The following is a 20,255-nucleotide window of genomic DNA, read 5'->3' on the forward strand; positions in this document are numbered from 1 at the left end:
TTATAAAAACAATAAAAAGAGGGCTTAATAGCAGTTATTTGTCATAAAAACGTATCTCAAACTTCATGAAAAACCAAAGCTTCTAGACTGTGTCAGGTTTTATTCAATTTAGCCTCTGTTGCTAGTTTAGCTACAAAAGGAAGCAGGGAGGGTGAACCTCAGGTCAGCACCACACAGAAGAATTATTAAATTGAAGAGTGATGGCCAACACATTCTGAAAATTAGTCTTCATCAGGGTCTATGGCTCTATATGTTACTCAGCTCAATAAAGTGCTCTTAGTTCCAGTTTTCAAAAGGAGCCTCTCACACAGTGCTCATTTAATTGGAGTTCTATCTAAAAAGGATATATTTATAAAAATACATTAAGCATTTTCACAGTTTAATGAATTTGCCATCCATTGTTTGAAGTTCACCTCCCTCTCTCTCCCCCCGCCATCGACCATTATCTCTTTCTTTACTAAAAATTGCTGTATGGCCTTCGTTCCAACAGAGGACACAAGGAGTGTTGCCAAATCCGGGTAGAGAAATTCCTGGAGATTTGGGAGCAGATCCTGGGAAGAGCGGAGCTTGGGGAGCGGGGCGGAGGGAGCTCAGCGGAGCTGTGGTGCTGTAGAGCCCGCCCTCTCCAGGAAGGCTGATCTTTGTAGTCTGGAGACTCGTTGCAGTCCTGAGGGAACTCCGGGCCCCACCTGGACGCTGCAAGCCTGGACCCAAGGAGCTTATGCCTCATCAGAAAACGAAGCAATAAATGAAAAGCCCATACAAACATAAAATACCAACATAAACTGAAGCAAGGCTTTAAAATTAGGCTAAAGAGAAACAGCAGCCAGACATGCCCCTGCCCTCCACGCAGGGTGTGTGTGTGTCAACAACAAGATAGAAGGAAGAAAGGAAACAAAATATAAACATTGTACATTGCAAAAGTCTAGGCAAGGAGAACACAGCTTGCCTGACAGCCAACAGAGAAGATGACAAGCAGCTCTCTCTTGGGAGGAAGATCCATTCCACAAGGAAGGCTCTCTCCAGGTTGCCAGTCACCTGCTCTTAAATAGACATGGGCGTGAATCAAAATAAGAAACAAATTTCGTGATGAATCGGGCTGATTCGTGTTTCGCGAAACGCATTTCATGGGGTTGTGGTTTTCACGAAATGCATGACTTTTGGGGCCGATTTGTTTGATTCACTAATGATTTGTGATGCCAGACAGGCTAGCGCCGATCCATTGATTCCCTAGGCAACAAAGGCCCGGAATGTCTGCAGACCTTTTGTTTCCATTGGAAACCCCAATCTTAGCCCACATAACCTTGATAGGCCGCTCTCCCTGCCAACTGGAGAGCTTCCATTCTGCTCTATACAGCAAGGAGCAGTGGGGTTAATCCCCTAGGCAACTGAGGAGATGGGCCTTCTGTAGCCATGGGAATGCCACTCTCATCCCTCCAAACCTGTTAGGCAGGTCTGTCTGCCAACCAGAGACCTCCTGTTCTGCTCTATGTGAGCATTTCTTATATAAGGCACAGCTCTCTGCCTTGTGCTTTTCAGTTTCAGTAGACAGAGGGAAAGGGAGGACTTGTTGCTGGGATTTGGGGTGAGAAAGTGAAATGGGGAGTTTTTGGCTGGATTTGCTGCTGCTTTAAAAGAGACTGAAAAGCCTCTTTTGTATTTTCAGCTCCTGGTCATGCTGGGAAGGTCATTAGGTTGAGGGTGCCTTCTTTCCTCCACCCCACCCCACCCCAGTCTCAGGACCTGGCTCTGGGGCCTAGCTTGACTGAGACCTACCTTTTTTTTCTTTAATTTTCTTTGCTTATATTCTTATTTAGAGTATTTGTTCTTGCTGGCTTGTTGGGTAAGGGTAGGTGGAGGAGAGCCTGCTGAAGTTTCCCTGTGAGTCTGGCATTTCTGGGTATGAAGGGGGCCACTGAAGTGCCCTGGGTTCTGATGAATCACGCAACTAACAAATTGTTTTGCGAAATGGGACAATTTTGTGAAAGTTCATGATTCGTGGAACGTGACGAAACATGAAACACTTGTTTCATTTCCCCCCATTTTATGCCCATCTCTACTCTTAAGAGTGTTCAAAGATCATGGTAGAAGGTGGGCAGGTTACTGTATCTACTCTCCTTTCTTTTAAGTTGTGTTGCTGTCTCCCTGTGATGAGGCTCCTCATAATAAAAGGATGGCTTATGCAGATCACCTTTGGGCAGACTTACAAAAGAGTCAATCAACACACGATCACCATAAGCTCAGGTGATTCATAAAACACTGAAATAACTTCCATGGTGCCAGACCCCTGGATCATGTTGTTTTCTCGGGAGCCTGTTAGGGTTAGGGAGATAGATGTTCTGAAAATTACATGTCCGAGGGCTCCTTGTGCCTATGTCACTGTTACGCACAGTCATGAGAACATCTCATGCGCAAGGAACCTTGGCACATGTAGCTCAAGAATGTTTGATATTTCTACTGAAAGAAAGCCAGTTTGGTGTAGTGGTTAAGAGTGGTGGGACTCTAATCTGAGAACCAGGTTTGATTCTCCACTCCTCTGCTTGAAGCCAGCTGGGTGACCTTGGGTCAGTCACAGCTCTCTCAGAGCTCTCTCAGCCCCACCCACCTCACTGGGTGATTGTTGTAAGGATAATAATAACATACTTTGTAAACTGTTCTGAGTGGGTGTTAAGTTGTCCTGAAGGGTGGTTTATAACCTGAAGGGTGGTTTATAAATCAAATGCTATTATTATTAGTACCAGAATTCCATACTAATTACGTGTGCTCAGAAGCTCAGCTGATCATCTAAGACAAACAAGTTCTGGGAAAAATGGGACTCCATGCAGCTGAGATTTATGAGCCAGAGAAATATGGATTCTGAATCAGATACATTAAAGCTTTGACAGTATCACTAATGGTTACTTAGGGATGTACAGAAAACTTTGAGAAATGTCACTATCTTTGAGAAATAATTTTGGCTACTCAGAATTTTTTCCTAAGACTTCCTCCAATGAGATGTGAATCATTATTTTCTTCCTCAGGTCTCTAAAATAGTTGCATCTCTCTTCTAACACATTCAGACAATTTATGCTCATCATTTTACCCAGGTGGGAAACAAAATCCCAACAATTCACCACAATCTAATGTGTGATTCGCTGTTCCCTTATGTTGATTCATTTAGGCACCAGTCCTGAACCCAGAGGAAATTTCCACAAGACTTCTATGTATCAAGGTCAATCTTGTGATATAAATTTGGGAGAGGCAGATAATCGGTGGTCCCTTCCGGCACTACAGCACCCTCCAGAGTTCTGCTCTCCTAGGAGAAGGCAGCTTCTGTATGAGTAGAGCAAGCTTGAGGCAAGAGTTTCAGTGTCTCTCTACACAATACTTCTTACACTAGGATGCTAAAGTGAAGGGAGGTGCAATGTTAGCCAGGAAGCCGAGTTCTAAAAGACAGATCAGAAAGCTCTGTCAGTTTCACCTCTCTAGAGCCAGCAAAGATCTCTCCACAGGTGGTTTTGTTTATTTCTTCTTTGCCTCCCAGAAGGGGAGGTGAAACTGACAGAGCCTTCAGGGAGCGAAAAGGAAATAAACAAACCCCCTGAGGAGCAATCTTTGCTGGTTCTGTAGAGAGGGAAACTGACAAAGCCTTCCAATCTGTCTTTTACAACTCAGCTTCCTGGCTAACATTGCACCTCACTTCACTTGAGCGTCCTTGTGTAATTCATCTCGTTTAGAGAGACTCTTAGTCACTTCTATTTACCCTCTTTCTGGGTCTCCTCCTGGCTGACATCTGTTAGTTGTCAGAGACTATTTGGGCACTCACCTCTTCCTTGGCTTTCTGGGATCAACCCTGTAACGGTAAAGGCCTAACACCGGGCCCTGACACACTGCAGCAAGCACCGTCGCCCGAGACACTCCTTGGAAGGGACAGCCTGGCCCTTGCTGATGGGGAAGTCCCCACCTGCCTCCCAGGGCCATTTCTGATGACCTCTGATGAGGCCCTGAGGAGATGGCCTCGTCAGAGGTAATCATGCCTCCCGTTTCCCTCCCTTTGCCAGCTGGGTGGGATCAGCCTCTTGGGGGTGAAGGTGGGAACAGGCGTCTCTGCTGACTCCATTCTTACCTCACAAGTCCACAGCCCCTTGAGGAACCTGTAATATGAACTAGATCGTTGTTGCCCTGCCACCTGGGGTGAGATGTGTCTCAATTTTTCTTGGGCAAGTCCAGAAGAGCAGAGGTATGCTCTGAACAAGTTTATTACAGGAAAAGGTATGCTTGTGACTGAAATACATACGGGACTCCAATTTCAAAGATGTTGTTTTGAATCAGCTGCTTCCCCAGCATGATGATGCTCAGCTGAATGCAAAGTTCCATCAGGCATCCTCCAGGAGCACACTAAGTGGAAGAGAAAAACCTGTACAGGTAAGGGTGCACACAAGCAGGAAATGCAAAGCTAGCCCCCCCCCCCCACTTTGGCCATTGCTTTGGAAGGGAACAGCAGCCAGTAGCTGGTAAAGGGCACACCAGGAAGGCTGTAAGCACCCAGCACACGTGTGGCGCATCCAAGGGGGGGTGAACTACTGCTCCCATAATGCCCAGGTGCCTCATGATATCAGGGCACATTTCTTAGTGGTCAAAGAAACAAGAATAAAACCTTCAAGAGACCGATGTATTGTCGAAGGCTTTCACGGCCGGAGAACGATGGTTGCTGGGGGCCTTCCGGGCTGTCCTGCCGTGGTCTTGGCATTGTAGTTCCTGACGTTTCGCCAGCAGCTGTGGCTGGCATCTTCAGAGGTGTAGCACCAAAAGACAGAGATCTCTCAGTGAGAGATCTCTGTCTTTTGGTGCTACACCTCTGAAGATGCCAGCCACAGCTGCTGGCGAAACGTCAGGAACTACAATGCCAAGACCACGGCAGGACAGCCCAGAAGGCCCCCAGCAACCTTCAAGAGACCGTTGCAGAGGAGAGGAAATCCCACCCATCCCCACACCGGCCCCTACTTTCTCCCCTCCCACTCTGAGTGGCGATGGGAGAAAAATAAAAATGCCTCCAGCCTCTGTGTCAGTACCCCACTTCTGGGTACAACCCAGATTAGGAGGAAGTCTGGCAACCACCAGGAAGGTTGGGGGGGGGGTGAGAACATGGGGTTGTGATACTGGTGATGGTACCAACATTACTATGTCACTTCCGGGCACAACCTGTGACTGGGTAGCTCTAGGAATTTCCAGAACTTCTATGGTAAAAACCATAGTGCTTACCACAGAGTTTCCAGTGATTCCTAGAGCTACCTGTTGTCACTTCTGGGTTGTGCCCAGAAGTGTCATAGTAATTTGGCACTATGAACAATGTCACATCCCCACCTGCAACCCTCTTGCTGGTTGCCATGGCTTGTCTTGGCAACCCTGCTAATCACCCACTTTCCTTTCCCTCCTCATAAGTTTCCCTTCCTCCTCTATGTGCTCAACTGGCTGGTTCCCCTCCCCCCACAATACCTCAGCCATCCCTACTTTTTACTTTTGTGCATGTGTATGTTTTTGTGACATCTGCAACATGTGCAGATATTGCATGTTATTGGGGAGAGGTTAACCTCATTTATATATTTGTGTATTTATTTATTTATAAACCTAAAAATTGCCCCAGGTTCTCATCATTCTGGATGATCCCTCCCACCATGGATTTTATGTACATGTACCTCCTGGTGGGTCTAAACCAAGAATGGTATCCCACAACCAGGAGCTACAGTAATAATAATAACAACAACAACAACATTTGATTTATATACCGCCCTTCAGGGCAACTTAAGGCCCACTCAGAGTGGTTTACAAAGTATGTTACTATTATCCCCACAACAAAACACCCTGTGAGGTGGGTGGGGCTGAGAGAGCTCCAGAGAACTGTGACTAGCCCAAGATCACCCAGCTGGCTTCAAGTGGAGGAGTGGGGAATCAAACCCGGCTCTCCAGATTAGAGTCCCGCACTCTTAACCACTACACTAAACTGGCTCTCAGTAATAGAATGTAATAATTTAATCAGTGAAAACATGCAAAGTGCTACTAATAATATATCAAATTCTAAGAAGCAGTATAATAAATATCTAAGATTTATACAAAATGACAATATTCTCAAAGTAGATAAGACGGCCAAAAATAGTAATACATTCAATTCATTCACGCAGAAATTCAACAGGTTAGAACAAGAAATGTATAAACCATCTTCAAAGCGGTGAGTATCCAAAAGTATAACAAAAGGCAATGAAGTCCAAGCTGATATCTTTGCATTTTCTCTATAGGTGGAGACAGAAAAGCAGAAGAAAGTTCCAAAGAGTCTCCAGCAAGTAAGTATCTCTAAAGGTATCAATGATCACACATCTTGATTATATTTCTTTTTTCATTGCAGGTGGAGCCGGGATATCAGAAAGGAGGTGTCACATTCCAACAAGAGGCTAAGTCTCTTGTTTCATCTATTTAACTTCATCAGGGAATACAAACAATCCATCACGCATCCACTGGCACACATGGACCCTCTCTTGTGGCCGTGTATGGAGCAACGTGTGCTTTAGGCTGAATTTCTGGGTGAATGAATTGAATGCATTACTATGTTTGGCCGTCTTATCCACTTTGAGAATATTGTCATTTTGTATAAATCTTAGATATTTATTATACTACTTCTTAGAATCTGATATATTATTAGTCGCACTTTGCACTTTTCAATGATTAAATTATTACATTCTATTACTGTAGCTCCTGGTTGTGAGATACCATTCTTGGTTTAGATCTGTTTGTCTGGAAGAGCTCCCTTTTTTTGGCTTAACCTCCTGGGCCATTTTCAGACGGCTTACCTGGCTCCGGAACGTTGCGCCATCTTGCGGGGAAAATGCGAAATATCGCGTTTTCTCGCGCGAGTTTTGCGCGACGTCTTGCGACGTCGCATTTTCTCGTGTGAGAAAACACGATATTTCGCATTTTCCCCGCAAGATGGCGCAACGTTCCAGAGCCAGGTAAGCCGTCTGGAAACGGCCCTGCTGGGGCCTGGAGTTCTGGAATTACGATTGATCTCCAAACTACAGGGATCAGTTCTCCTGAAGAAAATGGCAGCTCTGGAGGGTGTATTCTATGACAATCATAGCTCACTGAACTCTCTCCCCTCCCCAAATGCCTCCCTTTCCCAGGCTGAACCCTCATATCCTCAAGAATGGCCCAACCCAGACTTTCAGTATTAGATATATCAGATTTGATGTTCCATGAACATTTCCTGAATTAATCCATTTTTTTCCAGATTACATTAAGTGTGAGTACATGGCTGATGAAGAGGAGCTTGTCTGTGATTTGTAGCTGGTCTTAAAGGGAGGGAGGAATACTTCAGACCTCCTTATTCAACCAGAAGGTGGGGCATCTACATCTCCCCACCCGGGGGGGCGGGGACAATGGCGAGCAATGGCACCATGTCTTGCTCTGTTCAGACATTTTTTGTGGCACCAGAGTTAGAAATTTCCATTCAATTCTGACCGCTGCAAAGGAAAACTCTGACTGGTCTGTATTTTCTGATGTGACTTGCAAATCTCACTGAAATGCAAATTATAGAAGTGAAGCAATTGGGTGACAAAGAAAGGGCGGTAGGATTCCAGAGTTTCCATAGCTCTCAAGAAGTATTAAGCAGACAGCTACGTCTGGACTATTGACCAGCGAGTTCTCCATTCAGAGCAGAGGGGAGAACAGATGCTTATACTGTTGGGGAAATAACTGGGTTTCTGTTTGCTTCACCTGTTGAAATAAATATAAACTTTATTTTCATCTGATTTATGCCAGTGTATGCCATTGGAGTGATCCTGGCATGACAGGGGAAATGGAGAGCACCTTTTGCTTGTGCTGAATCTACTGCCAACTGATTTCACTAAGCGACCTTGAATCATAGCAGAGGGACATCGTGTTGTATATCTCACTTGCCAATCACAAGGATTAGAATAGTCCAGCGTTTCCCAACCTGTGAGGCGGGACCCCAAAGAGGGTCACAAAGCCACTGACAGTGTGCTGCAGGCCAGCAGTCCCTAATGGTGACTCCTGGCACCCTTTTATTTCTCTCCTCTCCTTCCTTTCTGGCTTCTCACATTCTCGCCTTGCCCTCCCTCTTTCCAACAATGACGGGGGGCGGGGGGAATTGCCTGGCAACTGATAACTTTGTGACAGTAGCTGGAAGAAGTGGGGAAAGGCTGGAGAGTAGGTGGATGTTCAGTGCATGGAAAGGTAAAAGGAGGAGAGAAAGAGGGATGTGTGAGCACTGGCTCCATCATCATGCTGCTCTTTCTGCAGCCCAACCTCTTGTCCAGTCCCCTGTAGTACTTCCTGTTTTCCCCCTGCAGTGAGAAATATACTGCACTGACACACTGGCCACCCACCTCTTTGCCAACATCTGCATCTCCTCAACTTACACCTTTTCCCCAAGCCTTCTCAATCTCTTGGACCAGCCCTGGATGAGTCACCATTAGAGATGGGCATGAACTGGGAAAATTCCGAACCGTGCGGTTCATGGTTTATCACGTTTCACGAACCAGGAACTTCCACAAACTTGCCCCGGTTCACGAACTGGTTCATTCAGTTTGTGAAAATGTCACTTCTGGGTCAGCAGAAGGTCTGCAGAGAGTGCATCCCCCCTCATTGCCTAGGAAACAGATTGATTGGCACCAGGCTGTCTGCAGTGACGAACTGAAATACAAACTAAACAAACCAGGCTAAAATTCATCATGGTTGATGAGAAATGAGCTCCCACAAACTTCAGTTTGCATTTTGGTTCGTGCCCACCTCTAGTCACCATACAAAGTAAATTTGGACTTGTGGCTCATCATACCAAAACAGTTGGGAAACTACTGGAATAGTACATATTTTCTGGGGGCCCAATGAATCTGTGAAGTATTTATTTCTAATTGTTCAAGACGTGTTTAGCAGCAGGTGAAAACGTGTTCCAAGAGGGAACTTAAATGTGCTTACATACCTCTTCCATGCGATAGCCGTCAAACACATATACATAACGGCCAGGTCGACCAACAAACCTGAGAGCAACAGAAATTTATAGGAGGATTAAACCAATAACAGAAAAACACACCATGGTTTATTTTGTGTTTGTAAATATTAAGTTTAAATAGCTTCATGATTTTGAAATGCTTCAGATCCACTTTACAACAAAACAGTATACTGTCATGTACCAGAAACAGGGCCGGACCTAGGGCTGCCAGCACCTGGTGCAACCCTTGTCTGGCCCTCTGTGTGCACACGCAGAGCGCATGCACTCCCAGTGTGGTGTGATGACATCACTTCCATGACATCATCATGCACGGCTGGGAGGCGTGCCGCCTGCGTGGCAAGCCACCTGCCCCAGTGCCTGGTGCGCCGTGGAGCTGGTGGCAGTGGCGTGGGCATGCACTGGGGTGGCCGGCTTGCCACGCGGGTGGCTGAGCACAGGGCTAAGAGGCCCTCTGTGTGGTTTGCCTGCCCCGTTGCCCTGTGCTGCCTGTGTGGCAAGCTGGCCGCCCCAGCACCCAGTGCACTGCAGAGCTGGCAGCGGTGGTGCGGACATGTGCTGGGGTGGCTGGCTTGCCACGTGGGTGGCTGAGCACAGGGCTGGGAGGTCCTGCATGCACGGCAAGCCAGCCGCCCCATCGGTGAGGCAGGTGAGGGCCTCCCAATCCTGCGCTCTGCCTCCCGTGTGGCAAGCCACGGCATGCTCCCGGAGGCTGGCAGCCGTGCCTGGTGCCCCCTTTTTGGTGGCACCAGGGGCAGGCTACCCCTTCTGCCCCACCTCGATCCGGCCCTGACCAGAAATCCCTATTTTTTCATTTGAAATAGACGAGTCTGGGTTTTTTTTTTTAAAAAAAAGGTTCCTACTCTGAGTTATTAATTCTTTCAGTTTCTACATCCGACTTTAAGAAACCCTGAAAATAAATTTATAGAAGCATACAAGGGAAAACAGCTGTACCTATAGCTTTATATCAGACATCTTCATATCTTTTAGTCAATAAAAAGGCAAAGTAGAATTATCCATTTGAAAAAAAATGTGAAAGAATTTTAAAAATGGAAATGTGGTATCTTTTTTTTCTCCCTTCTGTAAAAGTCTGGACATGTGGATTCAACAGGTAATTGAAAGAATGTATGTTGTTGATCTTCAGTTACAAAATAAGAGAACCTACACTTCACAGAGGAGGACGACAACAAGGAACGATCTCCCAATTTGTGCTGAGCATGAGAAACCAACCCCCTCCTCCCAAGCCTTAAGACATGTGAGGGGGGGCGTTTCTCATCTTTCACTTCCTGCTGGGCTTTGGAGACGGCCAGAAGCAACATGACACCCTCTGTCTGCTTCCAACCTTCCCAAGCTCCTGGTGGGAAGTGAGAGATCAGTCAGGAGAACATCTGCTACACCTCTGCCATTAGACATTTGCAGCATAGATAACTTTATGCAGCACAGATAACTTACCTTCCTTTAAAAAAGGCCACGTAAAAAATGGGTGCATAGGAGTTCACAAATTTCAGCAGGAAAGCCTTCATAATTAACCTCTCCTCAAAAGATTTCTCAGTTTTCGGTATCTCTGCAATCAAAAAGAAAATCAGAAAAAGACATGGATCGCAAGTGCTGTAAACCTTGGATGTTTTGTAGCTAACCAATCGCAACCCATTCCGTGTATGGAAGAAATTCTGAACCCAGAAGGTAAAATTCTGTGACCCAAAGGGGATTGTGCTAATTTTGCAAATTCCCCATTTTACAGAGGGAAACTGGTCGTGGTGATGGTAGGCAAAATATGTTTCAAAAGAGCATTACTGAATTTCTCATCGAGGAGGAGCCCCAGTTTCTGATAAGCTTCTGAAGACCCCCAGCATCCTGCTTTAAGTATTTAAAGGGAGGCATAAACCATGTAGTTTTCTAAGAGGAAGAAATATACTGCATATATACTATTAGCATTACCCATTTCTGTCAGCCACTTGGCAACCACTCCATAAATCTCATCAAGGATAAGTATCACAACAAGATTAATGATGACTGCAGTGGCTGTCACTGTCACACGGACATTTGACTTGGTGGACTCGTTGGTGCTCATCGATAGAGCTGCCGCTGTAGTTATCCGGTACACAATCACGCCAAAGACTAGTGAAAATGTCAGTGAAATCTGAATAGAAACATACAGAAATTCATTGAAACAATTTGTCTTAAAAATTCCTTGGCCATAGCTTAGTAACTCATGGGATTTAAGGGCCCAGGGGACCTTTCCAAGATGGTGCAGCCAAAAACTTCATACATTCAGCATCTTCTTGCATTATGCTATGAAAGGAAATGTTCCAGAAACAGAAGATATGGATTACATTCACAAGAAAATGTCTGTTTAATTCTCCACCACAGGACAGCAGCAGAACTCTTCTTGGTTTCAGATTTCTGCAGCCCTTACACTGCTTATCAGATGCCACATCCTGTGGGCTGTATTGGCTTACACTGTGGAATCTGCCTTGAGTCTCAGTGAGAAAAGCGGGCTATAAATCATGGAAAACAAATAAAATAGATTGTGAGGGCTTGTGTAATGGCGCATGCATTTTTTTGAAATGAGGCTTTAACAATTAAGGGGCAGACTGGCCATTATGGCCACCAGGAGAAGTCCTGGAGGTTGAGAGCCTAGAGGGAGCCATTCCTGCCCCACTGCCTGGGCCCTGGTGGCTGTGGTGGGTGAGAAGACCAGCTCAGCTGAGCACAGGCCTATGCTGGGTGGGTGCAATGCTGTACTCAAGCTGGGTGCTACACGTGGGCCAGGCTTTCCTCCATTAGAGTTGGGGATGTGGGAGAGGGCAGGGCCCTTTCTAGGGCTGCTTTGCCCTCTCAGTCTAACCAGGGCCATATTAACCCATGGCCGGGCCCCTAGGCTTTCAGGTATTTCAGGCCTCCTCCGGCACTTCAATCTTTCACCCACTACAGCTGACAGCCTGACCGTGGTACAGTAGGTACATAGCCCTGTATCCATTTTGAGGGCCTCCTGAAGAATTCTATTCACATTTTTCTAATATTTTTATTGCTTGAGTAGAACTCTTCAGGAAAGCACATTTTGGGGGTATAATTGTTCAATACTGTTATATTTTGAAGTGAATAAAATTGTTATTATTTATTAAATATATATATATATATTGTTTTAATATAAGAGACAATTTGTTTCACTTCAATAAGGAAGCAGTTAATTCTCTTATTAATAGAGGTTATATAAGAGAATTGATTAATTGTAATTTATGTAGAGGTGTGCCTCAGCAAAAAAACAAAATGATGGGCCCCTAGTCCCCGAGGGGCCCCTAGGCTTTAACCCTGTTTAAATCTAATCTGAGCTGAAAATTTTCTACAGGCAAGTTGCTCACTTTGTCAACCCTGTCTTCAATATGAGGGCAATAATTTTAGCCTTCTTTAAGAGCTGAAGTGTTGAGATAATGTAGCAGAAGCTTGTTGTAACCTTGGAAATGCTATATTAATGTACAGCAGTACTATTACTTTGTGTATCTTATTAGAAAAGCCTGTGGGGGAAATTATGCCTACACTGACTTTCCATAAGGGCAGAAGAAGGGAAAGTTAGAGAAGGGGGGGGGCATTCATTTTACCTTCCCTCAAAATTCCTTCTGTATTTTGTTTGAGAAGGAATCTCCAAATTACTCAAAGATAAATTTGGAGATTCCTTCTCAAACAAAATATAGAAGGAATTTTGAAGGAAGGTAAAATAATTGTGTTAAGGCCAGAAAAATTTCTCATGAGAGCTTTACAAGTCCCCTGCATTCTCTTTGTTTGGGGGTTTAACCAGGAAACAGACCCAAGCCCTCCTCATATAATGTGTTGCGTATGGTTGAGATTTGTGCATAGAGAGAACAACTGATGTCAACAGATTTTTCCCACAGATTCTGTTCTAGGCTATACATTGCAGGGGCTGTCATTTAACTATGTGAAATCTTTTAGACTCTGCAATTATTTGCAAGCGATGGGAACAAACCATATTGCTGTTTCAGACCATGTGCGAACATTCGGAGTGTGAACAGAGAGGGCTCCTTTCTAAAGAATTATCCCCAAAGTCACAGAGTATTGAATTGCTGCTGAGGATTTGACATTAACTCACAGATATCAGCCATGTCAATCATGCCATTCAAAGACTGAGTTCCCACAGCAATGGTGGGATTGCTTTTTCAATTTCTTTTCTTTTCTTTTTTTTAAAGCAAACCAAAAAATGAAATCATCTGTGAAGACTGGAGCAAGATACTATTTTTGTCTTATTTTTCTCCTTAACAAGAATTCCAACCTAAGGTCACTGTTGCTTGTAGGGGCATATCAGGGGGTGGCAGGAACTGCAAAATTAGAGCTTGTCAGATAGCTATCACTTCTTTTGAGTAAAGCGCCCTGTATATGTAGAATAGAGATGAATATCAGTCTGAGATGCTGAACTGCTTTAAATGGCATGTTCCCATAATTGATTTTCTGTCATAAAACTCTTTTGAAAATGACTATCAAAATGTCACTTCCAACCCTGGACACATCCTACTTCATCATTTCAAAACATCAGCTGTATTGTTTATAAGCTTTTAACATGAGTGTGCATATTATTGTCATTGATTAAAGTTTTAGATATTATTGCTTAGGTCTGTTGTAAACCACTTTGGATTTATTTGTTTACATACAATACTTACTAATCAAATAGATACCAACAGGCTATTATAACCAAATCCATTTTACAAATTAATTCCATATCATTGATTGTAGCATTCCAAAGAATACACATGGTCAGATTCTATCTAGAAATTTAGCATTCTAATACATTAAAAAAGATAGATCATCGTACGCAGAATTTGTTAGCCCCCAAATTCAATCTACCTTGGGCCAAATTGCCTGTTTTTTAATGGGAGTTCCCTGCAGCCGTGGAACAGTTGCAGACAGCAGTAGCTGTGCATCACAAGGGGAGGGTGGCGGATACACAGGGCAGGTTCTTCTTCAGCCAAGCCATTGAAGCGACAGCTTGGGGTAGCATGGTGAGAGAGGCTTTTGCTTGGGGTAGCATGGTGAGGGTAGCATGGTGAGAGAGGCTTTTGCTTGGGGTAGCATGGTGAGGGTAGCATGGTGAGAGAGGCTTTTGCTTGGGGTAGCATGATGAGAGAGGCTTTTGCTTGGGGTAGCATGGTGAGAGAGGCTTTTGCTTGGGGTAGCATGATGAGAGAGGCGCTTGTGCATCACAGGAGATCAGCTCATTCCCATTCATCAGTGGCACAGGAAGTAACTGGCACCCTCTCCTGGACCTTTAGCACTGCCTGGCCAGCCCCCAGGCAAGCACTGCCACAGGGACATGGCTGGAACCTTCTGGCAGTGAAGGGGATGGGTGTACCTTTCAGTGTGCAACAAAATACCTTGAACAGGCCCCGTGGATATGGCATCTCAGGGATTCTGTTCTCAGCAACAAGTGTTATATGAGATAAAATGTGGGCAGCCCTTCAGAAAATCTTTCACCACAGCGGCCTCAAAAGCCTGCACCTCCGTTATTAACACCCCATCCTACTTTTCTCACTGGGATGTGGCGTTTTAAAATGCAACTGCGGTTAGTCTACTTCCGACTACTTAACCTAGTTTTCTTTAATTGCGTTATCCCATCCTTCTGGCTGCAGCACTCTTGCCAGAAAGGCCATTGTTTGTTCTTCTGTTTTGTTAACCCATCACGCATTTGTTCTAAGGGAAAGTTAAGTGGATAGAGTAGAAACAGGAATATGTCTTTTTGGAACATTGATTTGGTTGAAAAAAGGTGCAAGTCAAGCAAATATGTTGCAGAATCATGTGAAACAATGAAATTAAATGCAAACAAAATTACCATAAATAAGATTGATGCAAAGTTTACTAGGTAGCCAGGGGTACGATCTTTCCAGGTCAGTTTGTCTTTTTCATCCTGTTGGAAGACAACGATGAACATAGAAAAGCATTAGAAAGCAGCACAACCTAAACCAATATAGTACAGAGGTTACAGCTTTTAATTTGACCTAAGTAGTAGACAGGGGCATGAAACGGAAAAAGATCCCAGGGCATTTCAACGGCCCCTTTCATACCCGGAGATGTCAAACTCTCAGGGAGACTTCAGCTGGCTCTCCTCCACCCACCCTCCCAGTTTGCAATACGTTGATCGGAAAGGTCAACGGGAAGGGTGGGAAGGGAAGTGCTACCAGAGTGCATGACTGAAACGGGGACCAGGAGTTGCTGGATCAGAGGAGGATGAAGGACTGGCTGTGGTGTGGAGCTGGGTTGGGAAGACGGAGTGAGGGGTAGACAGCAGGCAGAGACAGTCCCAAGAGTTTGGGGTGTGGAAGACAAGCTGGATGTTTCTCCAAAACCCTGCCATTCATCCCGAAAACAGGAGGTTTGTGGTTGGCTGACAGACCTGCCTAACAGGGTTCGAAGGTGTGAGATTGCCCATGGCTACAGAAGGTCCATCTCCTTGGTTGCCTAGGGGGTTGACCCCCAGCTCCTGGCTGTATAGGGCAAAATGGAAGCTCTCCACATGGCTAGGAGAGCTGCCAATCAAGGGTAAGTGGGCTGTGATTGGGGTTTCCAATGGCAACAAAAGGTCTGGGCCCATTGTTGCCTGGGGAATCAATGGATAGACGCCAGCCTGTCTGCAATCACAAATCATTCACGAAGCTGATGAAACAGGCCAAAAAGTTGCAAATTTCGTGATAATTTCACGATAACCACAGCTCCACAAAATGCGGTTTCGCGACACACAAAACGGCCTGTTCTGTGACAAAATTTGCTTTGTATTCTGTGCCCATGTCTACTAAGGAGAGAGGTCTTTCATTCATAGGGTCACCATAGGTCAGAGGCGACTTGAAGGCACATAACATACACACAAGGAGAGAGGAGTTCACATCCTGCCACCACTCCCTCCCATGAAACTCTCTTAGTACCTTGGAATAAGTTACTAATTCTCAGCCCAACCCACCTAAAAATGCTGTTGTCAGGAACTAAATTGGTTAACTCCTCATTTTCTTTACAAAATAAGGTGAGGCAAGGTGATACTCTTTAGCTGGAGATGCCAGGGATTGAATTTGTGATGGGGGGCATCTTGGGCCCCCAGTTGTCTCTCACCACTCAACAGGCTGGTGGGGGAAACTCTTCAGTGTTGTGCCAATGTACAATGTCACTTTCAACATGAAACCGGAAGTGACATGATATATTGTTGTGATACCAAAGAGTTTGTCCCAGTGTCCAAAGTTCTCCCACCAGAGTGGTAGTTCCAACTGGCAAGCCTAATCTGGAACCTTCCATGAGAGATATTCCACCCCATTTTTTTTAGATAACTGTAACAGTAATAGAATACAAAACACCAGGGACACAAATCTTCTTGCCCCATCTGTGGACCACATCAAATCTATATAAGTCTATAATTACATGTTTGTATGTTTATCAATCAAGTTTGGTTCACCTCAGTAATTCAGGTGCGCCAACGGCCACAATTTAAACACCATTTAAATACTACATCCCACTAAATTAATTTAATTTAATTTCATTACATTTGTATTCCGCCCTCCCCGCTTTCGCAGGCTCAGGGCGGATAGGTCCTGGCTATATAGAAGATATATCATATAGATATATCATATAGAAGATATTTCCAAAAAATTTGCATTGCTATTCTCTTATTATTATACAAAGCTACAATAGCCAATTTATGCTCTTTGATGAAAATGAACACATTTGCATCTTTCACTAGCCCATCATTTTACTTAGGGGCAATCCCCCTGTTTCAACCCCCTTTACTCTCTCTCTCTCTCTCTCTGGAAGAAATTCTCCTTGATGCAAACTGAATGTATGGGATTAAAACAAAACTCATTATAAGCAAACAAATACAACATTTTATCTACCTTTGACATGGCCTATACCAGTCACTAGACGGGGTGGGCAAATTTGTTCTTTGGATTCTGTTACTCTCAAATTATCAGATGTTGGTTACCATAAGTGATGTATTTCATTTCTATTACCCTATCCTGCTATTACTGTAATAGAAGAATTTTAAAAAGAAATAATTAAAGCTGGGGATGGGGTGTCTTTCCTTCAAACAAAAACTGGTGATATGAAAGATCATGGCAGGGAGCACAAGGTTTGGACTCAGAGTTCCTGATAAAGACTCAGATAAAGGGAAGTTGGATTTAAGGAGCGTACAGCTGCCTTTCTTTGACTCTGTGGTTCAGTTTTTGGGCAACAAGCCAAGTTCTCGGGCAAGCAGCCTCAGCAACTCTGCCTCTAGTCTTTAAAAGTGTTTCTGCCCATCCAACACCCACTTCCTCCTTCTTCCCAGATCCCTTGCGAATGACATCTCTCATGAAATTAAGGAATGCATCCCCATTGCTTCTGATGTCATCACCTGTAATGGAAGCCACACCTCTACTGTCATGGAAACAACATAATCACCTCTTGCCACATCTTTAGTTTGTCCCCCTCCCCACCCTGCAATAGCTCAATTTCAAAGGTAAGTCAGCGCATGCACCTTGAGTGAGTATCTGACTAAAGGAAACTACATACAGGCACTGGCAATAAGGAAATTTATTTAGTCAGTGAATCAATTAATCTGTTTAAAGGTACATATATACATACATAAACTACCTTCTACTGAATTAGACCTTTGGTCTATTAAGGTGAGCACGGTCTATTCAGACTTGCAGTGTCTGACCCAGGTCCATCACTTACCACCCTTTTAACTGGAGATGCTAGAGACTGAACCGGGGACCTTCTGCATGCCAAGCAGATGTTCTACCATTGCGCCATGGCCCCTCCTCTACTCCCTCATGTCGAGCATAATATGTTGAAAGTCCTAATTTTTAAGGCACAAAGTCACCTTATACTGAGTTCGACCATCTATCAAGCTCAGGACTGTCTACTCAGACTGGCAGTGGCTTTTCAGGGTCTCTGATGGAGGTCTTTCACATCACCTCCTGCCTGACCCTTTTAACTGGAGATGCCGGGGATTGAAGCCAGGACCTTTTGCATGCAAACCAGATGCTCCGCCACTGAGCCAAGGCCCAAACCAACTATACCAGAGTGAAATGTGCTTTATAAAAACTCTCCAAATTCTAACTTCCCAGGCCTGCTAACTCGTTATCTTTAGACATGGAGATACCTGGGAATTGGGAACTTCTGAAACCAATATCCAAGACTGCGAATTTTTGTTTATCATAGGATATTCAGCATTACTTAGACTATGAACATAAAGTCAAATGGATTTGTTTGATGCAGCTTTGTTTAATTAATCTGATTCTCGTATTTCAGCAGTGAAGCAAGCCAAACAAGCTGAGTAAACAAGAAGAATGTTCTGGTGAGGAAAGTCAATCACCTGAGACTGCAGCATATATTCACAATAGCATCACTAAAAAATCCCCCAAAGTAAATTAATTTGTGAATATCATTTGAAAAATGAAAATTTGTTACTGCACTTTTTTGTTCCTAAAAAAAAAAAATCAATAAAGCATCCCCTCCATATGCTATTCAACTGAAAGGGAACATTTTAATTAGGTCTATAAACAAGTACAATAAGCTGACGTCATAGAGACAGAGTCAGTTTCTAAAAAGATAATTACTTTTAATTATTTCAAATCAATTGCAAGGCTTTAAACTGAGAGTTGTTAAGGTTACTCTTGTTAATAAACTGCTTTAAGTCCATTGAGCTTGTGCCTACATCCTCTTCGATAAACTGTCAAACAAAATCACAAGTACTCAACTACTTGCATATCATTTTCCCCACTAAAATCAGAAAACCTGCTAAATTGCTTCCACCTGTGCAAGCTTTTAAGTCTCTCCAAGATAGATAATATTTTATCTCAAAATTATCTCAAAAGTCACCAATTCAACCAACATTATTTGCTTTAATATAAGCAACTTTGGCCTAATGGAAACAGGCCAATTGGCAAATTTACTTTGCAATTTGTATTGCTCCGATTATGATGTTATGCTGAAGTCTCTTAGCAACAGTTAACAGCCCTCTTGCCTGTACAGATTACAGATATTATTCTCAGTAGTGCCATAGGAGAAAGCTACTGTGCCAAAGAGAAGAACCAAAGAAAATAACAGCTCCGCTGTGTTGAGAGAGTCCCACTGAATCATTCATTTCCCATTTCAAAAGCTGTACATGCATATGGAATACTCCGTTACCCTCCAGTATGTATAGCTACATGTAGCAGACATCTGCACATACCCAATAGTGTGGGCATAGAAGAGATCACACATACACATTCAAGCTGAGAAACACAAGCATAGAGAAGATTTAGAAACACAAATCATTTAACACTTTTATTAAGGCAACCAACATAACGCAACACATTGTAGAAACGTTTGAGTTCTCCATCAGGTTAGGTGTAGTCTGATAAACAGTTCTGGTTAATGTGAAAGTTTGCACAATGTGTTGCATTGTTTTGCTCTGGACCCCCACTGTGGGGAAAGATGGGGTATAAATGAAATAATAAATATAGCTGAAGATGGGGGTAGATAAAAAGTAGGTTGGTGTGTTAACAGTCAGACCCTCCCTCACACTGAAAAGGGCGGTTTATAGATAACAATATCACAAACCCCTTCCTCATATGCCATACACATGTGGCATGACCTGGTCCTGGGAGGATGCCAACAGGACAGCAGCAGGAAAATTGCCAGAATGTGATTGACTACAAAACACAAAAGGCTTTCCCCAGTAATAACCGTTCCAATACACAAACTATACACAGGGAAAAAAATAACAGTCACCTGAAAAAGTAGTATGTACAAATGCAATTCTTTTATAAATATTTTCACATAATTAAAGATGAAAAAACCATTAAGATTGGTGCTCATTACACATAATAGAAGAAACAAACAGCTCAGTCCACAGCGTTCTTAAAGGTAGAGTCTCTAATTTACGTGTTAATTTCACTTAGACGCTGAAGATATTGACAAATAACCACTTCTGGAATTGACCCTCTATGTCCAGGAATGGAAACAATTTGTCACAAGCTGTCCTCCACTGACCAGAAAAAATCAACAGTCAAGGTAAATATGTTGAATAGTGACCCTCAAACGGTCCTTTTTGAATTGTATTTTCTTTGCAGGTTGGTGGAACTATGAAATGTAAAGGGTCCCCCAAAGGGGTCCCCCCACCCCACAAGTCAGCTTTTTTCGTGTTCTATCCACTTCCTCAGGGGCCAGATGTTTCTCCACCAAAGGAACACTTTTCAAAGAATCACTACAAACAATCTCTCGTGCATTCTAATCCTGTCGATGCCCT

At 43.9% G+C, this 20,255-nt stretch overlaps 1 protein-coding gene across 1 annotated transcript in view; it reads right to left on the reverse strand.

Moving 5' to 3' along the window:
• ANO2 (anoctamin 2) overlaps nt 1-20,255 on the reverse strand; it is a 252,858-nt gene that overhangs the window by 25,829 nt on the left and 206,774 nt on the right. Inside the window, exons 13-17 of the mRNA XM_055000833.1 lie at nt 14,832-14,906; nt 10,934-11,135; nt 10,448-10,559; nt 8,969-9,026; nt 4,277-4,377 (exon numbers count right to left, since the gene is read on the reverse strand). Of these exons, the coding sequence (XP_054856808.1) occupies nt 4,277-4,377; nt 8,969-9,026; nt 10,448-10,559; nt 10,934-11,135; nt 14,832-14,906 (548 nt within the window). The remainder of the gene's footprint in view (nt 1-4,276; nt 4,378-8,968; nt 9,027-10,447; nt 10,560-10,933; nt 11,136-14,831; nt 14,907-20,255) is intronic.

The sequence above is a fragment of the Eublepharis macularius genome, chromosome 16 (assembly GCF_028583425.1).
Source record: "Eublepharis macularius isolate TG4126 chromosome 16, MPM_Emac_v1.0, whole genome shotgun sequence".
In the NCBI taxonomy this organism is placed as follows: domain Eukaryota; kingdom Metazoa; phylum Chordata; class Lepidosauria; order Squamata; family Eublepharidae; genus Eublepharis; species Eublepharis macularius.